The 18,043-nt window shown below is 44.8% G+C and overlaps 1 protein-coding gene across 1 annotated transcript; it reads left to right on the top strand.

The window, feature by feature from the left end:
• The first annotated feature begins 795 nt into the window (after window positions 1-795).
• Window positions 796-6,209, top strand: LOC142474963 (uncharacterized). Its single transcript, XM_075581048.1, has 4 exons — window positions 796-2,226; window positions 2,578-2,883; window positions 4,262-4,339; window positions 4,705-6,209. The coding sequence occupies exons 1-4, from the start codon at window positions 1,650-1,652 to the stop codon at window positions 5,745-5,747; spliced, it is 2,004 nt and encodes a 667-aa protein (XP_075437163.1). The 5' UTR covers window positions 796-1,649; the 3' UTR covers window positions 5,748-6,209.
• The last annotated feature ends 11,834 nt before the right edge of the window (window positions 6,210-18,043 follow it).

Here is an 18,043-nt window from a genome sequence, read left to right as displayed (position 1 = left end):
GATTTTTCAATCTCTTTTTTTACTTATTTGTTAATAAAACGGTGTTACACTATATTTCCCCTTTTTTTCCCCAATTTGAGGTACCATCAAGAAATCTCCCTTATCCTACTGGAGAATTACTGATTAATATGAGTGTATTTCCTATTAAGATTAATCTTACATGATTCACTGCCTTTTAACCACCCCTGATTGTGGTTCCTTCTTTTTTCCTATAATTGCATGTGTCCTGGAGTCACAAGTGGAATCACACGCCGGAGGATCCCATTCCTTTTATGTGTGAGTGAAATCCCTCAGCATTGTCTTTAATCTGAGGTTTTTTCAGTCACTGGATATGGTCATCTGCTGGGGTGTACTCGGTGAAATATACCCGTAAACAGAAAAGGACATAATTGGCCCGCAATCAGCAATATGATGTAATTTAGCAACAGGGATAATGAGACAAATATATATTTAATAGTGTACTCACATGGGCGTGTGTGAGTAAGAATCCCTCAGCGTTGTCTTTAGTGCAAATCCTGATACTCCTTGCTGTCATAAGATGGCTCTAAGCAGCTGCAGCATGCTCATAATGAGACAGTAGGCAGGGAGAAAGTACAAAAGCCCAACGTGAGTAAACTGAGGATGGTAGAGTGATGGGGGACGGGGGGAAGGGGGAAGGAGCAAAGTGGTGGTGACAATAATAAAGTGAGATAATCAACACTCACACGGGCATGTGTGGGTGAAATCCACACAGGCAAATCTTGTCTCAGGCTTTTCCTCCGTGTGGTGTATGTCTGTGTCTTCAGTCCAATAACTGGCGGTGCCTCGCAGCAAAAACCCAAGGGAGGAGGATAGCCAAGGCAGTGCAAATTGATTAAAATGTGTGATTTATTAACAAGAAATAATAAAAGCCGTTACTTACATAAAAATAATAAAGATTGGCTCAGTGGCTGAGTAAACTATCCAGGTCGCAGTGAGTCCCTCTCTCCGCGTCCGGATAGCAGGGCTGGGTCCCAGTTGATTGCACATACTACGGAAGCTGCAGAGGATCAAAAAGGCTCCACGCTGTACCCGGAACAACGCGTTTCGGAAGTGTTCTTCTTTCGTCAGGTTCAGGTGATAGCGTGGAGTGGAGCTTATAAGCAGTCTTGGTGCATCTGATAGGGATTATCAGGCGATGTGGGCTGGATATCTGCATGATGAGCATTTGCACGCTAAACGTAATTCTAACAGGCAAATGCTTGAAAAAGGTGGAGATGGCATTTCCAATAGACCCTGGCAGTATGTAACATAGGGCCTCATGCAGTAAGCGACGAATATGTGAAATCGGCAAGCTTACCGATTAGCCATGTTATTGGCGATTTTCCCTCTCCGTATGCAGTAAGTGCCGAATCCCTTCAAAATCAAGACGAAAACAAATCTGCCCACTCTCACGATGATTTGCCGATCATACACAGGTGTATCGGCGTGCGTGGCGGGGTGCTGTTACGTTCGCCAATCAAAAATCTTGCTGAATCAGGCGAAGCCAGCATGTATTGGATAGCGCGCCATATTTAAAGGCAACGTGTACTGTTAATCATTCTCTGTGTTGTTGGGAGTGAGAGAGAGAGAGACGCACAGAGCTGGGAGATTTAATATTTGCATATTGACTGAGAGACTTGTTGTGTATTATGAAAGCTTTGTCCTTTGTTGTTTTGTTTACATCTTTGTCTTGTTTTCTATGTGGAAGTGTTTCGTGTGATTGGCTGTACATTTGTTTTCTGTTTTTTGTGAGTGCTGTAAGTATGCCCGCAAAGCGTGGGAAGAGTGATGCTGGTGTGAGTGGTAGTGCTACTCGTGCGAGTACGCGTCAGAGTGAACGTACTGTTCAGGGGAGTGATGTTGCTGGGAGTGGGAGTGCTGTTGCTGGGAGTGCGAGTGCTGTTGCTGGGACTGGGAGTGCTGTTGCTAGGAGTAGGAGTGCTGTTGCTGGGAGTGCTGGTGCTAGGAGTGCGAGTGCTGTTGGTGGGAGTGGGAGTGCTGCTGGTGGCTCAGTTGCTGATGGGGTGTCTGGTGGTGGCCAGCTTTTGGAGTCTCTTCCATTGGAACAAGGAGAGTCCAGTCAGCAGCAGCCAAGCTCTGAGCCTAAACGTGCTCGGAAGAAACGTGTGGAGAAGCCACGTAATCCTCGCTTCAATGACCAGGAAAATAGAGCTCTTGTCACTGGGATTCTGGAGCACTATGACAGTCTCTATGGACATTTAGTAGGTAAGTGTACCTTTCCATTTATTCTTCAAATACATGTGATCCTAGGTCATGTGAGTTTTGTTAATATGCAAATATGGGTACAGAATATCTGTCTATGTTAATTATTGTGGAAACACAGCTTTTTATCATGCGTTACAAGGACAACTAAACACAGGCGTTCAATTTGCGATAACTGCATACAATATTAATGCAAGCTTGCTTACATGTCTAGGTTTAGTAGTGAATGCTCATGTGCTTCACATATTACACCTAAAACAGCATGTTTGCTATCTCTTGGAACAGCTAGCAGTGTAGGAAACTGGTGCTTCTATTATTATGAATTAACGTCATATATTTTGTTTGTATTTCAAGCGCGGACAAGTTCATCAAGCAAAAATGAAATGTGGGACACAATAATAATTGGTGTCAATGCGTGTGGGAATCGTGTCAGGGACAAGCTGAATTGTCGCAAAAGATTTGACGATATTAGGTCAAAATTGAAAAAGAAAATGCAAGACCAACGCGTGCATGCTTCTGGCACTGGAGGTGGCCCGCCACCACAACGTCTGATCTTAACTCCATTGGAGGAGCTGCTTCGGGGAAAATTACTTCCCGTCGTCGTGGAGGGTTTGGCCGGTGACCGGGACATTGGAATTTATCCGTCACAATTTCCACCAGGTGAGAAATCTTACTGTACTAGGCGTGTCGTTGCTTACAGTTATTTTACATATTTCCGCTGCTTTTTATACTGTCTTCACAATATAAGCATACCTACATCTATATATGTATATGTCTGTTTCTCTCTCTATATATATATCTCAAAATAGACATATATGTTGTAGTCCTACTAAAAGCAGTAACTAATATACCACGTGCCATTGCGTGGTCATTTACATGTGAATTCCCAAAATGCATTGCTGCAGTGGAAGCAATTGATGGTGGGCTAAGATGGGGAACAACAGGGTAGCACACATGTGTAACACATGCTAATGAGAAATTATTACTAGCTACTGGTACAGAACATAAATATGTATAATATTAATGTGTATATTATTTATTTTACTCCTACAAACACGACATTACTGCCTATTCTAATCATGCATCGAATATATTGCATGCCACGGCCTACAAACATAACTTGCACTAACAAATGTATAGTTGTTTATAAAAAGGTCCATTTTTGCTTGATGTCATATACAGACAGCATAATGAGGCACACGTAGCATATGTTATGTCATTGTGTTCATAACTTGCACACTGCAGACGACTATTTAGCTCCTCTACCATTGTGTTAAAGCAGCTGCAATGAATGTCATCACACCATACACGTCAACAGAGGGGGTGGGGTTCAGCACACACCCAAATTACAGGGTCATCTTACGGTCAACTTAGTTCACACCATTTTCACCTGTTTGAAGTAATTGAAAGGTCTGCCTGATTAGGGTTTTTGGAGAAGGGAATACCGTTCTTACAACCTGACTAGCAAAACTGAAGGAATTCACACTCATTTGAAAGCTTAACTCTAGGTACTAAATCCCCCAACAAGTCATTACTTATCAAACCGTACGTCACACATTCGTTCACTCATATCTATAGTTGAACTGATATCAACAACACATTATCACACACTGCATGTGTTGTGTTGTTGAGTGACAGCCACATTCAGGTGTGCCACAGCTTCTATCCTCTACCAAAAACGAATCTTTTTGCAATATGACCACCTTCATGATAACTATCATGAGATGAACATTCACAATGGTTATGTACATTATGATACTGATATGACTACACAACATATGATTTGTATGTACAAATTTAATCAATTTATCCTAACGCATTACTGCAGAAACATAGTATGTTGTATGTTAGGGAACTCAAAAGTTCTAAGTACACAGGCATGTACATTGTTATTACAACTGTTTATGTTCACTTTCACACACACATTTTCGGTTAAGGAACTTATGCTGTTAGTTACTCATAAATACAGAACATACAATAACTGTTTGTTCAATATTTACACATGTAAATGTACAACTGATGTTATTGTTATATATAGTTGCCCCTGGAGGACATGTGTCACCTGAGACGGAACAAGTGTCTTCACCTGGGTCATGCAGCTCAACACACCTAGAAGGTGAGTGTATGAGGTGGTGCCCATATAATATGTGCACTTCTATATGTTATGTTGTCATGTTCATTATTTGTTTTGCACATGTTCTTTAAATAGGATTACTTAGTGTCAGTGAAAATGAAGTTTAAGACAACATGTATTGTGTTTGTGATGTTAAGTATCATGTAGGAGTTGTGAGTTTAGAGCAACTTTTCATTCATTCTTATTTCATACTGAGTCCAAACATTATTCGTAAGTCAAGGTAGTTTTTAATGTGACGTTATAAAACGTATGGAAACATGTTAGGTGTTACTTATGACACAGTATAATTGCATAGTAAAACAGCAGAGATTAACATGCCATTTCATAATGTGTACATTTATTTTTAGAACATGATGATGAAGATGATGATGATGATGCCGCCATAGACACAGAAATGCAATCAAGTGACCATGAAGAGGTTCCCATTGAAACAGTTACACAGCCAAATCGTCCATCAAGTAACACATACGATGCAATAGTAGCTTCTGAGGGAAAAATTGTTGAAGCTGAAAATCGTCGCCATTCAGATCTGATCACAGTGCACGAAAGGATGATATCACTGCAGGAAGAAACGATATCACAATTGTCACATCTCCACAGAGTCTTCATTGAAGTGCCTAAACAATTGCAAAAAATAAACACGTCATTAGAAGCATTAGTTGTTCAGCAAACCCAACCTAATTACTTGAGAATGACTACAGTACCAAATTTCAACTTTAACACATCACAGGAAGGATCTTTACATGGTGGTCATTTTTCACCCCATGCATCTGATGTTCATTCCCCAGGTCGGGATGTTACCGGTAAAGTAGCAGAAAGTTCTGGGCATGTTCCTGACAACATCCTACCACTGCCATCTGTAGAAATTCTGGAGCTGACACCTACAAAGGAGGCGGCAAAAACAAAAAAGCACAAGCAGTTACTACTGACCAGTTTTTGGACACAAACAAAAAAACCCAAACATGAAACGGACCAACCATCAGTTGTGCACTGTGTACCAACTTGCTCACATGTGTCAGTGGGCACAAGCCCTTTCCGTGATCAGTCACTGCCCACAAGCCCTGCCCGTGAACAGTCACTGGCCACAAGCCCTGCCCATGAACAGTCACTGGCCACAAGCCCTGCCCGTGATCAGTCACTGCCCACAAGCCCTGCCCGTGAACAGTCACTGCCCACAAGCCCTGCCCGTGAACAGTCACTGCCCACAAGCCCTGCCCGTGAACAGTCACTGGCCACAAGCCCTGCCCGTGAAGTGCCACAGGCCACTCAAAGTGGCTCTGTTGTGACTCAAGTTGTAGCCAAACGGAAAAGAAAAATCCAAGAGATAACAAGCAGGCCTGTGACTCGCTCTCAAAAGGAAAAAAAAATAATAAATGTTATAATTAAGTAAATATGTCTTTGGCCTTGTTTTGTTGACTTCAGATTATCTAATGAATATTGTATGTATGCTGAAGACCTGTTGTTTCCAAACATTCAAGTATGTCATTGTACACGTGAAGTTTTGGAAATGTTAACAGTCCTAATGAATGGTGTTATGAATATTTATGTATTAATCATCTGCTCAGTAATGGTCCACCAGGACCCAGTTGCTATGTTTAGAGAAGCTGCCATTTACTTACCTGCAAAACATTGTATTTGGGTGTGTTACTTGATGTAATCATTGCATGTAAATATTATTCACATGCAATTAAAAACACACATCTATTTAACTGCTAACATCTTTCTTGTCCGTGTACAGCAGGATTAAGTGTTAAATATTACTTACCTTCACCTTGCTTGAACATTCTAATGTTGTCCTTTAATCATTTATGAGTTCTGTTTTCAATAACATATCTGTGAATGTTTAGTAATATATATGTAGTATGTATGGATATATGTACACACACAGTGTGTGTATATTATATATATATATATATATATATATATATATATATATATATATATTATTTGTACTATCTAAACTGGTATACATGTATTTTCACAAAACATACACTTAATGCTTCCTTGTGAAAACACAGTATTGTAATAATACAGGCCTACTGTTTGTGAAATATACTTACTGTGAGCCTATAACAGTATGGGCCTTAAACAATTATTAATCACTTAATTCACTCATGTTTATCACCATTTAAATAGGTTTCATACAAGGCCTACTTACTGCCATCAATATGATCTGTGTAGAACTGGATTACATAGATATATTATTGGTTGTAACACTACAGGCCTTCTCAATTAAAAAAAGGCGTTGTTTGATGGTAAATCACAATTGCTCACAAGCCAATGTCAAAGGCCATACAACATTGTAAGCCTCTATTATTTAAACCTTTAAATAAATCACACCAATATTAAAATCCCTCTTTACATATAAGCCATTAAATATTGTAATATACACACACATTAAAAGTTTGGTTTTACACACATATACATATGTATATTGTAATATATATATATATATATATATATATATATATATATATATATATATATATATATATATATATATATATATATATATATATTATATATTTATATATTTATATATATATATATGAGACAGATATATATATATATATATACACATATACACACTTACTTAAACTCTGATGCAGTCAGGGAGTTAACCAGACTGAAAAATAGACACTGAAATGTATGGGGAAAAAAAAGATTAAAACTTTTGAAGGTGTGTGTGTATTTCATTATATGGGTGTGTAAGCACTATTTTCATAAAGCGTACAATGTTTCTTTCCTCAACCCACATTGTTTTTTAATTAAAATTGTACAGTTGTTTTGAGAAAGTAGATAAAAGTAGCTTAATGTGGCATTCACACTGAAATGCCTATCAGAAACCACAAATGTGAACCAATTATTTGTACAACTCCAATTGGTGCTTGAAAACAGGAGTAAAAGAAGAAACATTTTCTGACCTTGAATGGAAAGACACTAAATAGATAACATTCTACTAGTTTCAGCATTCTGAGCAGACAACATTGAAGTAGAGTCAGATTTTGTGTTAAGCTGCAATGGCTAACGATATGATTCAAAACAGCCATCCACACAAAGGCTATAAAATGATGATAGCGGAGGCGATCGTCTCAACTGCGGCACAGAAAGCCAACGTGGGCCAAATCTATGATTTGATTAGAACAAAATATCCTTATTACCAAGAACCTGGGCGAGCGCGAAATTTTAAATCCTCTGTAAGATTCACTTTATCAACTAATGAATGTTTTGAACGTGTGCAGGATAACCTACAAGAAAGGTATGGTTTTTGGCAGATTGCTAAGGAAAATAAAATCACCGTGGAACACGGCACATATATTGTGCTAAATAGCATATTTATTCCTAATAACAATAGCAATGGATCCGCTACTACTGTTCCGTGTGAATCGATACCTGCTGCAATATCTGCACCCTCCATTCCTGAAACACACTTTCTATAAGAACATAACTACTATGATTTTTTACCAAGCCTTTCTGCTGCAAACGCATTCGAATGGGTAACCGAAGAAATGAACCTACCTCCGGACCAATTGTTTGAAGAAGGCAGTGGCGATTCCTATGAGCGCCTCATGGAGGAGATGTGTGTCATACAAGATTCAGCGTTTGGGTCAACCATGGATGCAAATGCATTGGTTTTCTGGAGCGACCAGTTGCAGGCAGACGAAGTGTTACTTCTACAAGAATGGTAAATATAACAATCGTTATGCCTTGACTCAGCGTTAAAAGTTTTTTTTTTTTGTAACCACCATTTTTACTTTAAATGCGTGGATACAGCGTAACATTGCAGACTGCATAACATGTAGCGATCACAAACACATTGTTTCCTATTACAATATAGTAGAACCAGAAAGATTAGTACACATTGCTCACGGAATAAATATACGTACTTTCCCATCCCTTTAAACATATTAGCAACATGTTACCATAACTGTAACACACACCTGTTTTTTTATCATGCAACATCTTAAAAAAAAACCCGGTCGACCACGTATGACGTGGGACCCTTGTCATGTGCCAAGGCGTCCTTAAAAAGGATTACGGATGTAAGTCCCGCCCCCAAGCAACGTGCGCGCGTCAAAGCCTATTGGCTGTGTTGTTTTGTTATAGTTACGGTAACTGCACTGTGTCATGCGTGCGCGTCTGTGTTTGTGGGTGTGCACTGGGCGTTAGCCGAAAGTTAATTCAGTGGGAGGAGTGTTTGCGTGCGCTTCACGCTGGCTTAACATGACGTCACACGTATTGCATTTGCGCATTGTGTTATCGGGCGTGCTTTCTGTCCACACACGTCTGTTTAAAAAGAATACAGATGTAGTCGTTTAGAACGAATGTAATTTCTCCTTCATTGTATTACAAAGAAATATTTTATGGTTAATGGTATTTACAACATGTATTGAACGCACAACGTACGCATTGTTTTGCGCATGCGCTAACACTTAGTCGACCCAAGCGTGAAGTGCGTGCGCACAGTAAGATGTGCGCGCACATTTTTAAGTATACACCCAACATTAACTTCATATACATAGTTATGCGTGCTACTAATTTTACAAACGAATACATAATGATGTTTAGTTGTACTTCTAACATATAACTGAGTGACGTGTGTATGTACACAATCATATAGAGATGTGTAACGCGTTGTCACGGATAATTATATAGTAAGGTGCCATCTTTGATCATCATGTGTTTGCTGTATTTCAGAGATGTCGGGCAAGATACAATCGGATCAATGTATGATTTCAGAAGAGTCTAACTTTATATGAGATGATTGTGAGGAGGAGCCACCGACTACTATACTACATATGGAACTAATTTTATATTGCTTGCAGCGCTTATTAACAAACAATTAAAATTGTGATACCCTTATGCCTATATTGCATAAGCACTTAATTAACATAATGATGTTGCAAAAGAGTGCAGCTAGAATTTTTCTTGAGTGTTCTTTAATTACTACTAACATTTTATGGCATGGTGTGTTTTATATATAACAACCATTCCCACTCTAACACATTTGTGTGTCTATTGTGTATTGTGTGTTCATTAAACTTTCTAAACATAAATAGTACAGTCAATATGATGATTTAACCTACCATAATAAAGCTGCTGTTATCATTTGTCGGTGTTATACATGGATCATAAACAAATTGATACAGACACAAACAGTTGTCTTAAAAAGTGTGCCTATGCTAATGTGCATGTGATTGACGTTTATATTTAGAGAATACTTGTTCATTATCATCATGATAATGATGAAGTGACGTCAATGACATTCCAAATATATTAAGAACATTGTGATTGTGTGTAATTATTAATGCAAAATTACTGTAACATTTTTGACACAATTGTGGTTTTGATTACAGTTTGACACTTGTTACATGTAGGTCACATCAACACACATGTGTGACTTATACATACACATGTGACAATGTTTAATTAATGTTGACAAATAATTTATAGCATTAATAATCACCTACATTGCTAAATATAAGATGTTCAACGCATTGCTGTGATTACAGGCATTCATGCATGGAGTGTTATGATCAGTCAATTGCATCCGTGATTAATGAGCTCCCGTAAGTAAAAAAATATCTACAGTTATCCCCTTCTCTCCAAACACCTCTATATTACATTAATGGAAATTATAAGGGAACATACATTAAATGTGATGAAATGGGCGTAATCATTTTATAATACAATGCACATTAAACCTCATTAGTAGGTAAATGCATGTACATGATACAGAAAGTACATGTATGTAACATTTATCGTTTACCAATATGTTGGATTTTTGCTTCAAATAATTATACGAATATTGAGGTAGGCACATCTTATTACAGATGTCAGCAAATATACATACCATGATCAGTCATACTGGAGATATACCTATAATGCAATGGAACAATATATAAATGGCAAACATTGACATGCCATCTTCAGTACCGTAAGCAACACAGCAAAGTGTGTATTTGGTGTTAAATGTGCAACACCATGTGTATTTTATGACATTCAAAATGTAAACCAGCCTGGTGTACACATCATATGGATGTACATGTTACACTGCAACAATAATATTGTATGTAACCATACTGCAAGAATGAATGACTATGGCCATACTATGTGTATTGTGTTTGCATAAGGAACAACACAAAGGTAAAATATTACTGCTTTGTTACACCAGTTGTATTCACATACACACAACTAATTTACAATGGAAGAGGGATTATATAACCTGTGCAACAATTACATACCGGTGCCACATCCCTTTGTGCACACAGCAGAGAAAAGAAAGGTGTGCAACCCATATTCATCTGTGTCCTAACAGAAGGTTATATAAAGAAACATTATTGTTAATATAACATAATCTATAAAAGTAGTACTAGGAACATATATGTTTTTACTTACAAGAAAAAAACGAATTTATGAGATTCTGGCGTGTCTGGCCACCACTGGCTGTTTGTTCATTTTTAGCAGCTACATGGGTGGGATGCTCGTCTACCAAAGGGTCAGCTATGTCTGATTGTACATTGTGTCTGAGTGCCACATTGTGTAAAATGCAACAGGCAATAATAATATCAGACACTTTTTGAGGCTTGTATAGAAGAGCCCCACCAGTTCTGTCGAGACACCTAAATCTGGTCTTGAGTAGGCCAAATGTCCTCTCTATAACAGATCTTGTAGAGATATGGGCTGCATTGTACCTCTCCTCTGCTTCAGTTTGAGGGTTTAGCACCGGAGTCAAGAGCCACGGCCTAATTCCGTATCCCGAGTCACCTATAATCAATGGAGCACACATAAGCTTACATTAGTGATAAGATTCTACAATGAAAACATTCCTAAAGAAAAATGTGTTTTGTGTTACAACATCCAAATCTGTACTCACCCAGCAGCCAACCATGTTCAAAATGTCCCTCTTCGAACGCATGGAAGACTGAAGAGTTCCTCAGGATAGAGGAATTGTGACTGGAACCAGGGAATTTGGGTACCACATGCATTATCCTCATCGTGGCATCACATACCACCTGTACATTCAGTGAATGGTAGTGCTTACGATTACGGTAAACATGCTCACTCTGACTAGGTGCAATCAAAGCAACATGTGTGCAATCGATTGCACCCAGCACACATGGTATCCCTGCTATATTATAAAAGCCATTCCTGACTTCCAGCCACTCTGTCGCCTCTGTAGGAAAATGAATATAATTCCTATCGCGTCTATTGAGTGCATAGAGAAACTGGGTAAAGGCCCGCGAGAATGTAGATTGCGAGACCCCGCCCACTATGCCCACAGTTGTCTGGAATGACGCGGAAGCAAGATAATGTAATGAGCACAGCATTTTAACAAGCCCAGGGACTGCACGACCTCTGGCTGTCAAAAAATCTAAATCTCCCCTTATCTCTTCATAAAGAGATAATATTGCTGCTGAACTCAAACGATAGCGACTGTCTATCTCCTCCTCACTCATCCCATCTAACAGGGTTCTCTCCCTGTACACATGCGGACGAGGCACAACTTGTCTCCTCTGTCTTCTCCTTTGATCTCCTGTCCCTCGGCCTGTCCCTCTCCCTGTCCCATCCGCGTGCCTGTCACTGTCCCTGGCTCTGTCCCTCCCCTGCCCTATGTCATTCTCTTCATCAGCAAGCATGTCATGAAAAAGAATGTTCCTCCGTCTCCTAAACAATCGCAACATTTTGAAATGAGTAGCTGTGAATGAGCAGGTAATGGGCGTCCTTTAAATAGGTATGTGATGATGTCAGGTGACATAGTAAAAAGCAAGGTGTTACATTAACATATTAAAGTACTTTGCTCACAAGCTGTGTCCATTTGATCAAATAATTATTTGTTCTGTGTATTCAGCAGGCAATCATGATATTTGCCAGTGATGTAAAGTGAAGCTTTGTACAAACATTGTTTGAAAAGTCTTAGTGTAATGTGCAATGCATGTAACACTTCTGAACGCAACAGTCAGTCATGTAAATAGACAAAAAGCCTGAGATTGACATGGAAAATGTTTGCTGCAACATGTGTAATTAGCCATGTTATTGTCACATGTTCACAACAATGAATTCTCGTGTGCATATGCATACATTTATGTAATGAGGATAGTTGCTATAGAATCAGTTTGAAAGGTGTCACAATGATTAATTACTGTACATGTGTGTATAAGTTAGGTTGAAGTGCTTGTAATGCAACGGTTACAATGTGAACATGCAATGTGATTGAGTGTCCAATAAGTGACGTCATAAAAAAAGGGAGGACCCAAAGTACATGTAAACATGAGAAGAAAGATGTACATGAACGTTTAAAGATGCGTTACAAATTACAAGCATTGTGTAATGTAAAGCAACATGAATATACGGTGTGTGTGTTAGATGTGTGACATGTGTAACATCATATAAAGAATTGTCGCTCAGTTCAGTAAAATGTGTGATATGATGTGAGGTTCTCCTTTAAGAGTTGAGTATAGGATTTTCCCTTGACACATCATCACATGATGAGTAATGTGACACGCAAATGATGAAAACATCTAAAAGTACAATGTAAATCAAATAATACACGTCAGGTGTGACACAATGCAGTGAATGCCCCCCACACTGTAATGCTAATCACATTTGTATTGTGAGCAATGGAACGTAAACAGTACTATAATGTTATACGTCCCCGCTCCATTGACTCCATTGATGTGCAGATGATTTTTTTTTTCTAAGTGCCGTTCCGGCAGCCTTAGCGATCGTTCTCCCCTCCAACTTGCCAACTTTAGTTGGCGGGAAAAATTGGCCATAACATCTCAATTTGTTAGTGCCGATCAGCCCCGATAAGCTGATTTTGGTACTTGAATACAGCCGATTTAAAAAAGTGGCGATAAGTGCCGAAAACAGGCTTATCGATAGCAGGCTGGCCATAACAAACTTATCGGCTACGAAACCTGCCGAAATCAAGCACATATCGGCGCTTACTGAATCTCAAACCCAATTTTGCCTATAAAATGGCGAAAAAAACCTTATCAACGCTTACTGCATAAAGCCCATAGTGTTGCTAGTACCGCAGAATTTAAACAGCACATTACATGGAACTTGGCAGTACAATCAATAGTACAAGCCTCTCAGGCAAGAAAAGTATAGAACACTTCCGAAACGCGTTGCTCCGGGTACAGCGCAGAGCCTTTTTGATCCTCTGCAGCTTCTCCTTGGCCGCTTCCAGACTTGCACATACTGTTGCTCTTGCAGCTGGCTCTGCCTTAGGTGCGCTGCTTGTGTGTGCTGCTCCACGGAGACAGGTTGCACCCTCTCTGCATTCTGCAGTAATTCCTGCACTTCTAACTTTTCCTGGATCAATTGCTTCTCCACTTTTCCTGCTTGGTGAAGCTTATCACCTTTACTGACCTGGTCAGTCAAGTCTGATTTTTTTCTATCTCAGGCTTGTATTTGCTCTTTTTACCATCAATCAGGTTCTCTTCCTCTGCATCCTTCAATTCACAGACCTCTGTGCTGAGAGCGTAGACCTCATGGCATGAGAGTTCCAGCTCTGTTTTGAGCGCGCGAGCCTCTGGCTGAGAAACGTCTAACTCTGTGATGAAGTTTTGCACATCTTTCTGGGGCATCTCACAGTATAGTTTCCAGTCAGTACTTGTTTTCTCTGATTCGCTCGGCTCTCTGTATATGGCGGCAGCAGTAGCCTTTGTCATCTCTAGGAGTGTCATCATTCCTGTGACTATTGCGCTAAATGCTCTGGGCCGTAGCTCCTCTCTGGTCTTTTCTGACCCAAGCCTTCCTGAACACACGGGGTAAAAAAATTCTGGAGCTTCTGCTAAAAATAGAAACTGTCCTTTTCGTGGGGCCCCGCAGCAGGAGTCATCATTATCATCGTAATCATCATCATCCAGCCTGAAGAGATAGTCTTTGGTATGATTCAGCTTTCCACACCATAAACATCTCGGGTGCGGTTCCTTTTGCGGGACCACGCCGGGATAGCCATTCCTGAAAGGACATTGTTTTGTGTGGCCAGCGAATGGAGAGAAGGGGAGTAAAAACTTCCATACATCAAGTTCGGATATTTATCTTAATGGGATGAACGGCAGAAATACCGCAAATATTTTATCACCTACTTCAGGCTGGCGTTAGCCCTGTCTTTCCTATGTATATAATGGCCAATATACTGCCCATTATATACATAGGCAAGATGAGCTAAACCAACACCCACTCCCCCCAATACATATAAAAAGACCCCCACTCCCCCCAATACATATAAAAAGACTCCCCCGATACATATAAATAAAAGTAAACATACCTTGGGGATGGTCGGGACTGGCGGTGGCTGCAGGGACGGGCGGAGAGTCGGGACCCGGCCATGACCGGCCATCAGATGCAGGCCTTCTCACTGTGTCCCACACCGAGCTTCCAGTCAGCGTGTACTGGAAGCTTTGGCGTGTTGACATCAGAGGGGCAGAGCGCACTGACATCAGAGGCTGGGACAGGAAGGACTGCATCTGATGCAGAGCCGGGGCCTGGCCGCGACTGGTAGCCATTATCGTTTGTCCCCCTTGTCACGGGAGACCAAGCTTTTTAACACCTTAATATCTTGATCCTTTTATTGAACAAAGCATGAGATAAAATAGATTGTAATTTATTTACAGAAGAAACACACACAGCTTGATTTACAACACGAATAAACACTTACTGGAACAGGGCAAAACGAAATAAAATGTCCACAGAACGAAATCCGCAGAAATAGTCTCTAGACATCAATTCCCAGAGTGGGGTTGATGCGCAAATAGAGCCACGAGACAGTCTTTGGCTTGGGGCGCAGCTTGCGACCCCTCTTTCTCCGCCGAAATGAATATTTTCATTCTGTCCTTACAAATCCGGTGGTCTTTGTTCCTCATGTCCTCAGGAATCTGGGGGGATTCCTGAGTACATGTTTCAGGGGAACCCGCAACCCGGGCCCCCTTTTACCCAAACACACCCTGACAACATTCTACCGTAAAATCACCCCTGAAACTCACGCCCTGCACATCACCACTGGTTGGCACTCCTGGAACAGTAAAACAACATACATCTTTATTATACAAACAGTTATATACCATAAATGGGTTGAAGAGCTGACACGCACAATTCCCAAATTATGTGCCTGGGGGGGCTCTGTGTCAGGGAGCAGGGGCGGGGCGCTCTGTGTCAGGGAGCAGGGGCGGGGCGCTCTGTGTCAGGGAGCAGGGGCGGGGCGCTCTGTGTGAGGGAGCAGGGGCGGCTCTGTGTGAGGGAGCAGGGGCGGGGCGCTCTGTGTGAGCAGGGGCGGGGCGCTCTGTGTGAGCAGGGGCGGGGCGCTCTGTGTGAGCAGGGGCGGGGCGCTCTGTGTGAGCAGGGGCGGGGCGCTCTGTGTGAGCAGGGGCGGGGCGCTCTGTGTGAGCAGGGGCGGGGCGCTCTGTGTGAGCAGGGGCGGGGCGCTCTGTGTGAGCAGGGGCGGGGCACTCTGTGTGAGGGAGCAGGGGCGGGGCGCTCTGTGTGAGGGAGCAGGGGCGGGGCGCTCTGTGTGAGGGAGCAGGGGCGGGGCGCTTGTGTGAGGGAGCAGGGGCGGGGCGCTGTGAGAGTAGGGGCGGGGCGCTGTGAGAGCAGGGGCGGGGCGCTGTGAGAGCAGGGGCGGGGAGCTGTGAGAGCAGGGGCGGGGCGCTGTGAGAGCAGGGGCGGGGCGCTCTGTGTGAGGGAGCAGGGGCGGGGCGCTCTGTGTGAGGGAGCAGGGGCGGGGCGCTCTGTGTGAGGGAGCAGGGGCGGGGCGCTCTGTGTGAGGGAGCAGGGGCGGGGCGCTCTGTGAGGGAGCAGGGGCGGGGCGCTCTGTGTGAGGGAGCAGGGGCGGGGCGCTCTGTGTGAGGGAGCAGGGGCGGGGCGCTCTGTGTGAGGGAGCAGGGGCGGGGCGCTCTGTGTGAGGGAGCAGGGGCGGGGCGCTCTGTGTGAGGGAGCAGGGGCGGGGCGCTCTGTGAGGGAGCAGGGGCGGGGCGCTCTGTGTGAGGGAGCAGGGGCGGGGCGCTCTGTGTGAGGGAGCAGGGGCGGGGCGCTCTGTGTGAGGGAGCAGGGGCGGGGCGCTCTGTGTGAGGGAGCAGGAGCGGGGCGCTCTGTGTGAGGGAGCAGGGGCGGTGCGCTCTGTGTGAGGGAGCAGGGGCGGGGCGCTCTGTGTGAGGGAGCAGGGGCGGGGCGCTCTGTGTGAGGGAGCAGGGGGGGCTCTGTGTGAGGGAGCAGGGGGGGCTCTGTGTGAGGGAGCAGGGGGGGCTCTGTGTGAGGGAGCAGGGGGGGCTCTGTGTGAGGGAGCAGGGGGGGCTCTGTGTGAGGGAGCAGGGGGGGCTCTGTGAGGGAGCAGGGGGGGCTCTGTGTGAGGGAGCAGGGGGGGCTCTGTGTGAGGGAGCAGGGGGGGCTCTGTGTGAGGGAGCAGGGGGGGCTCTGTGTGAGGGAGCAGGGGGGGCTCTGTGAGGGAGCAGGGGGGGCTCTGTGTGAGGGAGCAGGGGGGCTCTGTGTGAGGGAGCAGGGGGGGCTCTGTGTGAGGGAGCAGGGGGGGCTCTGTGTGAGGGAGCAGGGGGGGCTCTGTGTGAGGGAGCAGGGGGGGCTCTGTGTGAGGGAGCAGGGGGGGCTCTGTGTGAGGGAGCAGGGGGGGCTCTGTGTGAGGGAGCAGGGGGGGCTCTGTGAGGGAGCAGGGGGGGCTCTGTGTGAGGGAGCAGGGGGGCTCTGTGTGAGGGAGCAGGGGGGGCTCTGTGTGAGAGAGCAGGGGGGCTCTGTGTGAGGGAGCAGGGGGGCTCTGTGTGAGGGAGCAGGGGGGCTCTGTGTGAGGGAGCAGGGGGGGCTCTGTGTGAGGGAGCAGGGGGGGCTCTGTGTGAGGGAGCAGGGGGGGCTCTGTGTGAGGGAGCAGGGGGGGCTGTGTGTGAGGTAGCAGGGGGGCTCTGTGTGAGGGAGCAGGGGGGGCTCTGTGTGAGGGAGCAGGGGGGGGCTCTGTGTGAGGGAGCAGGGGCGGGGGGGGGCTCTGTGTGAGGGAGCAGGGGCGGGGGGGGCTCTGTGTGAGGGAGCAGGGGCGGGGGGGGCTCTGTGTGAGGGAGCAGGGGCGGGGGGGCTCTGTGTGAGGGAGCAGGGGCGGGGGGCTCTGTGTGAGCGAGCAGGGGCGGGGGGGCTCTGTGTGAGGGAGCAGGGGCGGGGGGGCTCTGTGTGAGGGAGCAGGGGCGGGGGGGCTCTGTGTGAGGGAGCAGGGGCGGGGGGGCTCTGTGTGAGGGAGCAGGGGCGGGGGGGCTCTGTGTGAGGGAGCAGGGGCGGGGGGGCTCTGTGTGAGGGAGCAGGGGCGGGGGGGCTCTGTGTGAGGGAGCAGGGGCGGGGGGGGCTCTGTGTGAGGGAGCAGGGGCGGGGGGGGCTCTGTGTGAGGGAGCAGGGGCGGGGGGGGCTCTGTGTGAGGGGGCGGGGGGGGCTCTGTGTGAGGGAGCAGGGGCGGGGGGGCTCTGTGTGAGGGAGCAGGGGCGGGGGGGCTCTGTGTGAGGGAGCAGGGGCGGGGGGGCTCTGTGTGAGGGAGCAGGGGCGGGGGGGCTCTGTGTGAGGGAGCAGGGGCGGGGGGGCTCTGTGTGAGGGAGCAGGGGCGGGGGGGCTCTGTGTGAGGGAGCAGGGGCGGGGGGGGCTCTGTGTGAGGGAGCAGGGGCGGGGGGGCTCTGTGTGAGGGAGCAGGGGCGGGGG

Source organism: Ascaphus truei, unplaced genomic scaffold (assembly GCF_040206685.1).
Source record: "Ascaphus truei isolate aAscTru1 unplaced genomic scaffold, aAscTru1.hap1 HAP1_SCAFFOLD_1023, whole genome shotgun sequence".
Lineage (NCBI taxonomy): Eukaryota > Metazoa > Chordata > Amphibia > Anura > Ascaphidae > Ascaphus > Ascaphus truei.
Note: the sequence above shows the minus strand (reverse complement) of the source record. Positions and strands in the feature narration are given on the sequence as shown.

Excerpts from the sequence above, each read along its gene's own strand:
- LOC142474963 (XM_075581048.1), top strand. The coding sequence starts at position 1,650 with ATGAAAGCTTTGTCCTTTGTTGTTTTGTTTACATCTTTGTCTTGTTTT. Across the intron at positions 2,884-4,261 it reads TCCGTCACAATTTCCACCAG|TTGCCCCTGGAGGACATGTG; the intron begins GTGAGAAATCTT and ends TGTTATATATAG. Across the intron at positions 4,340-4,704 it reads CAGCTCAACACACCTAGAAG|AACATGATGATGAAGATGAT; the intron begins GTGAGTGTATGA and ends ATTTATTTTTAG.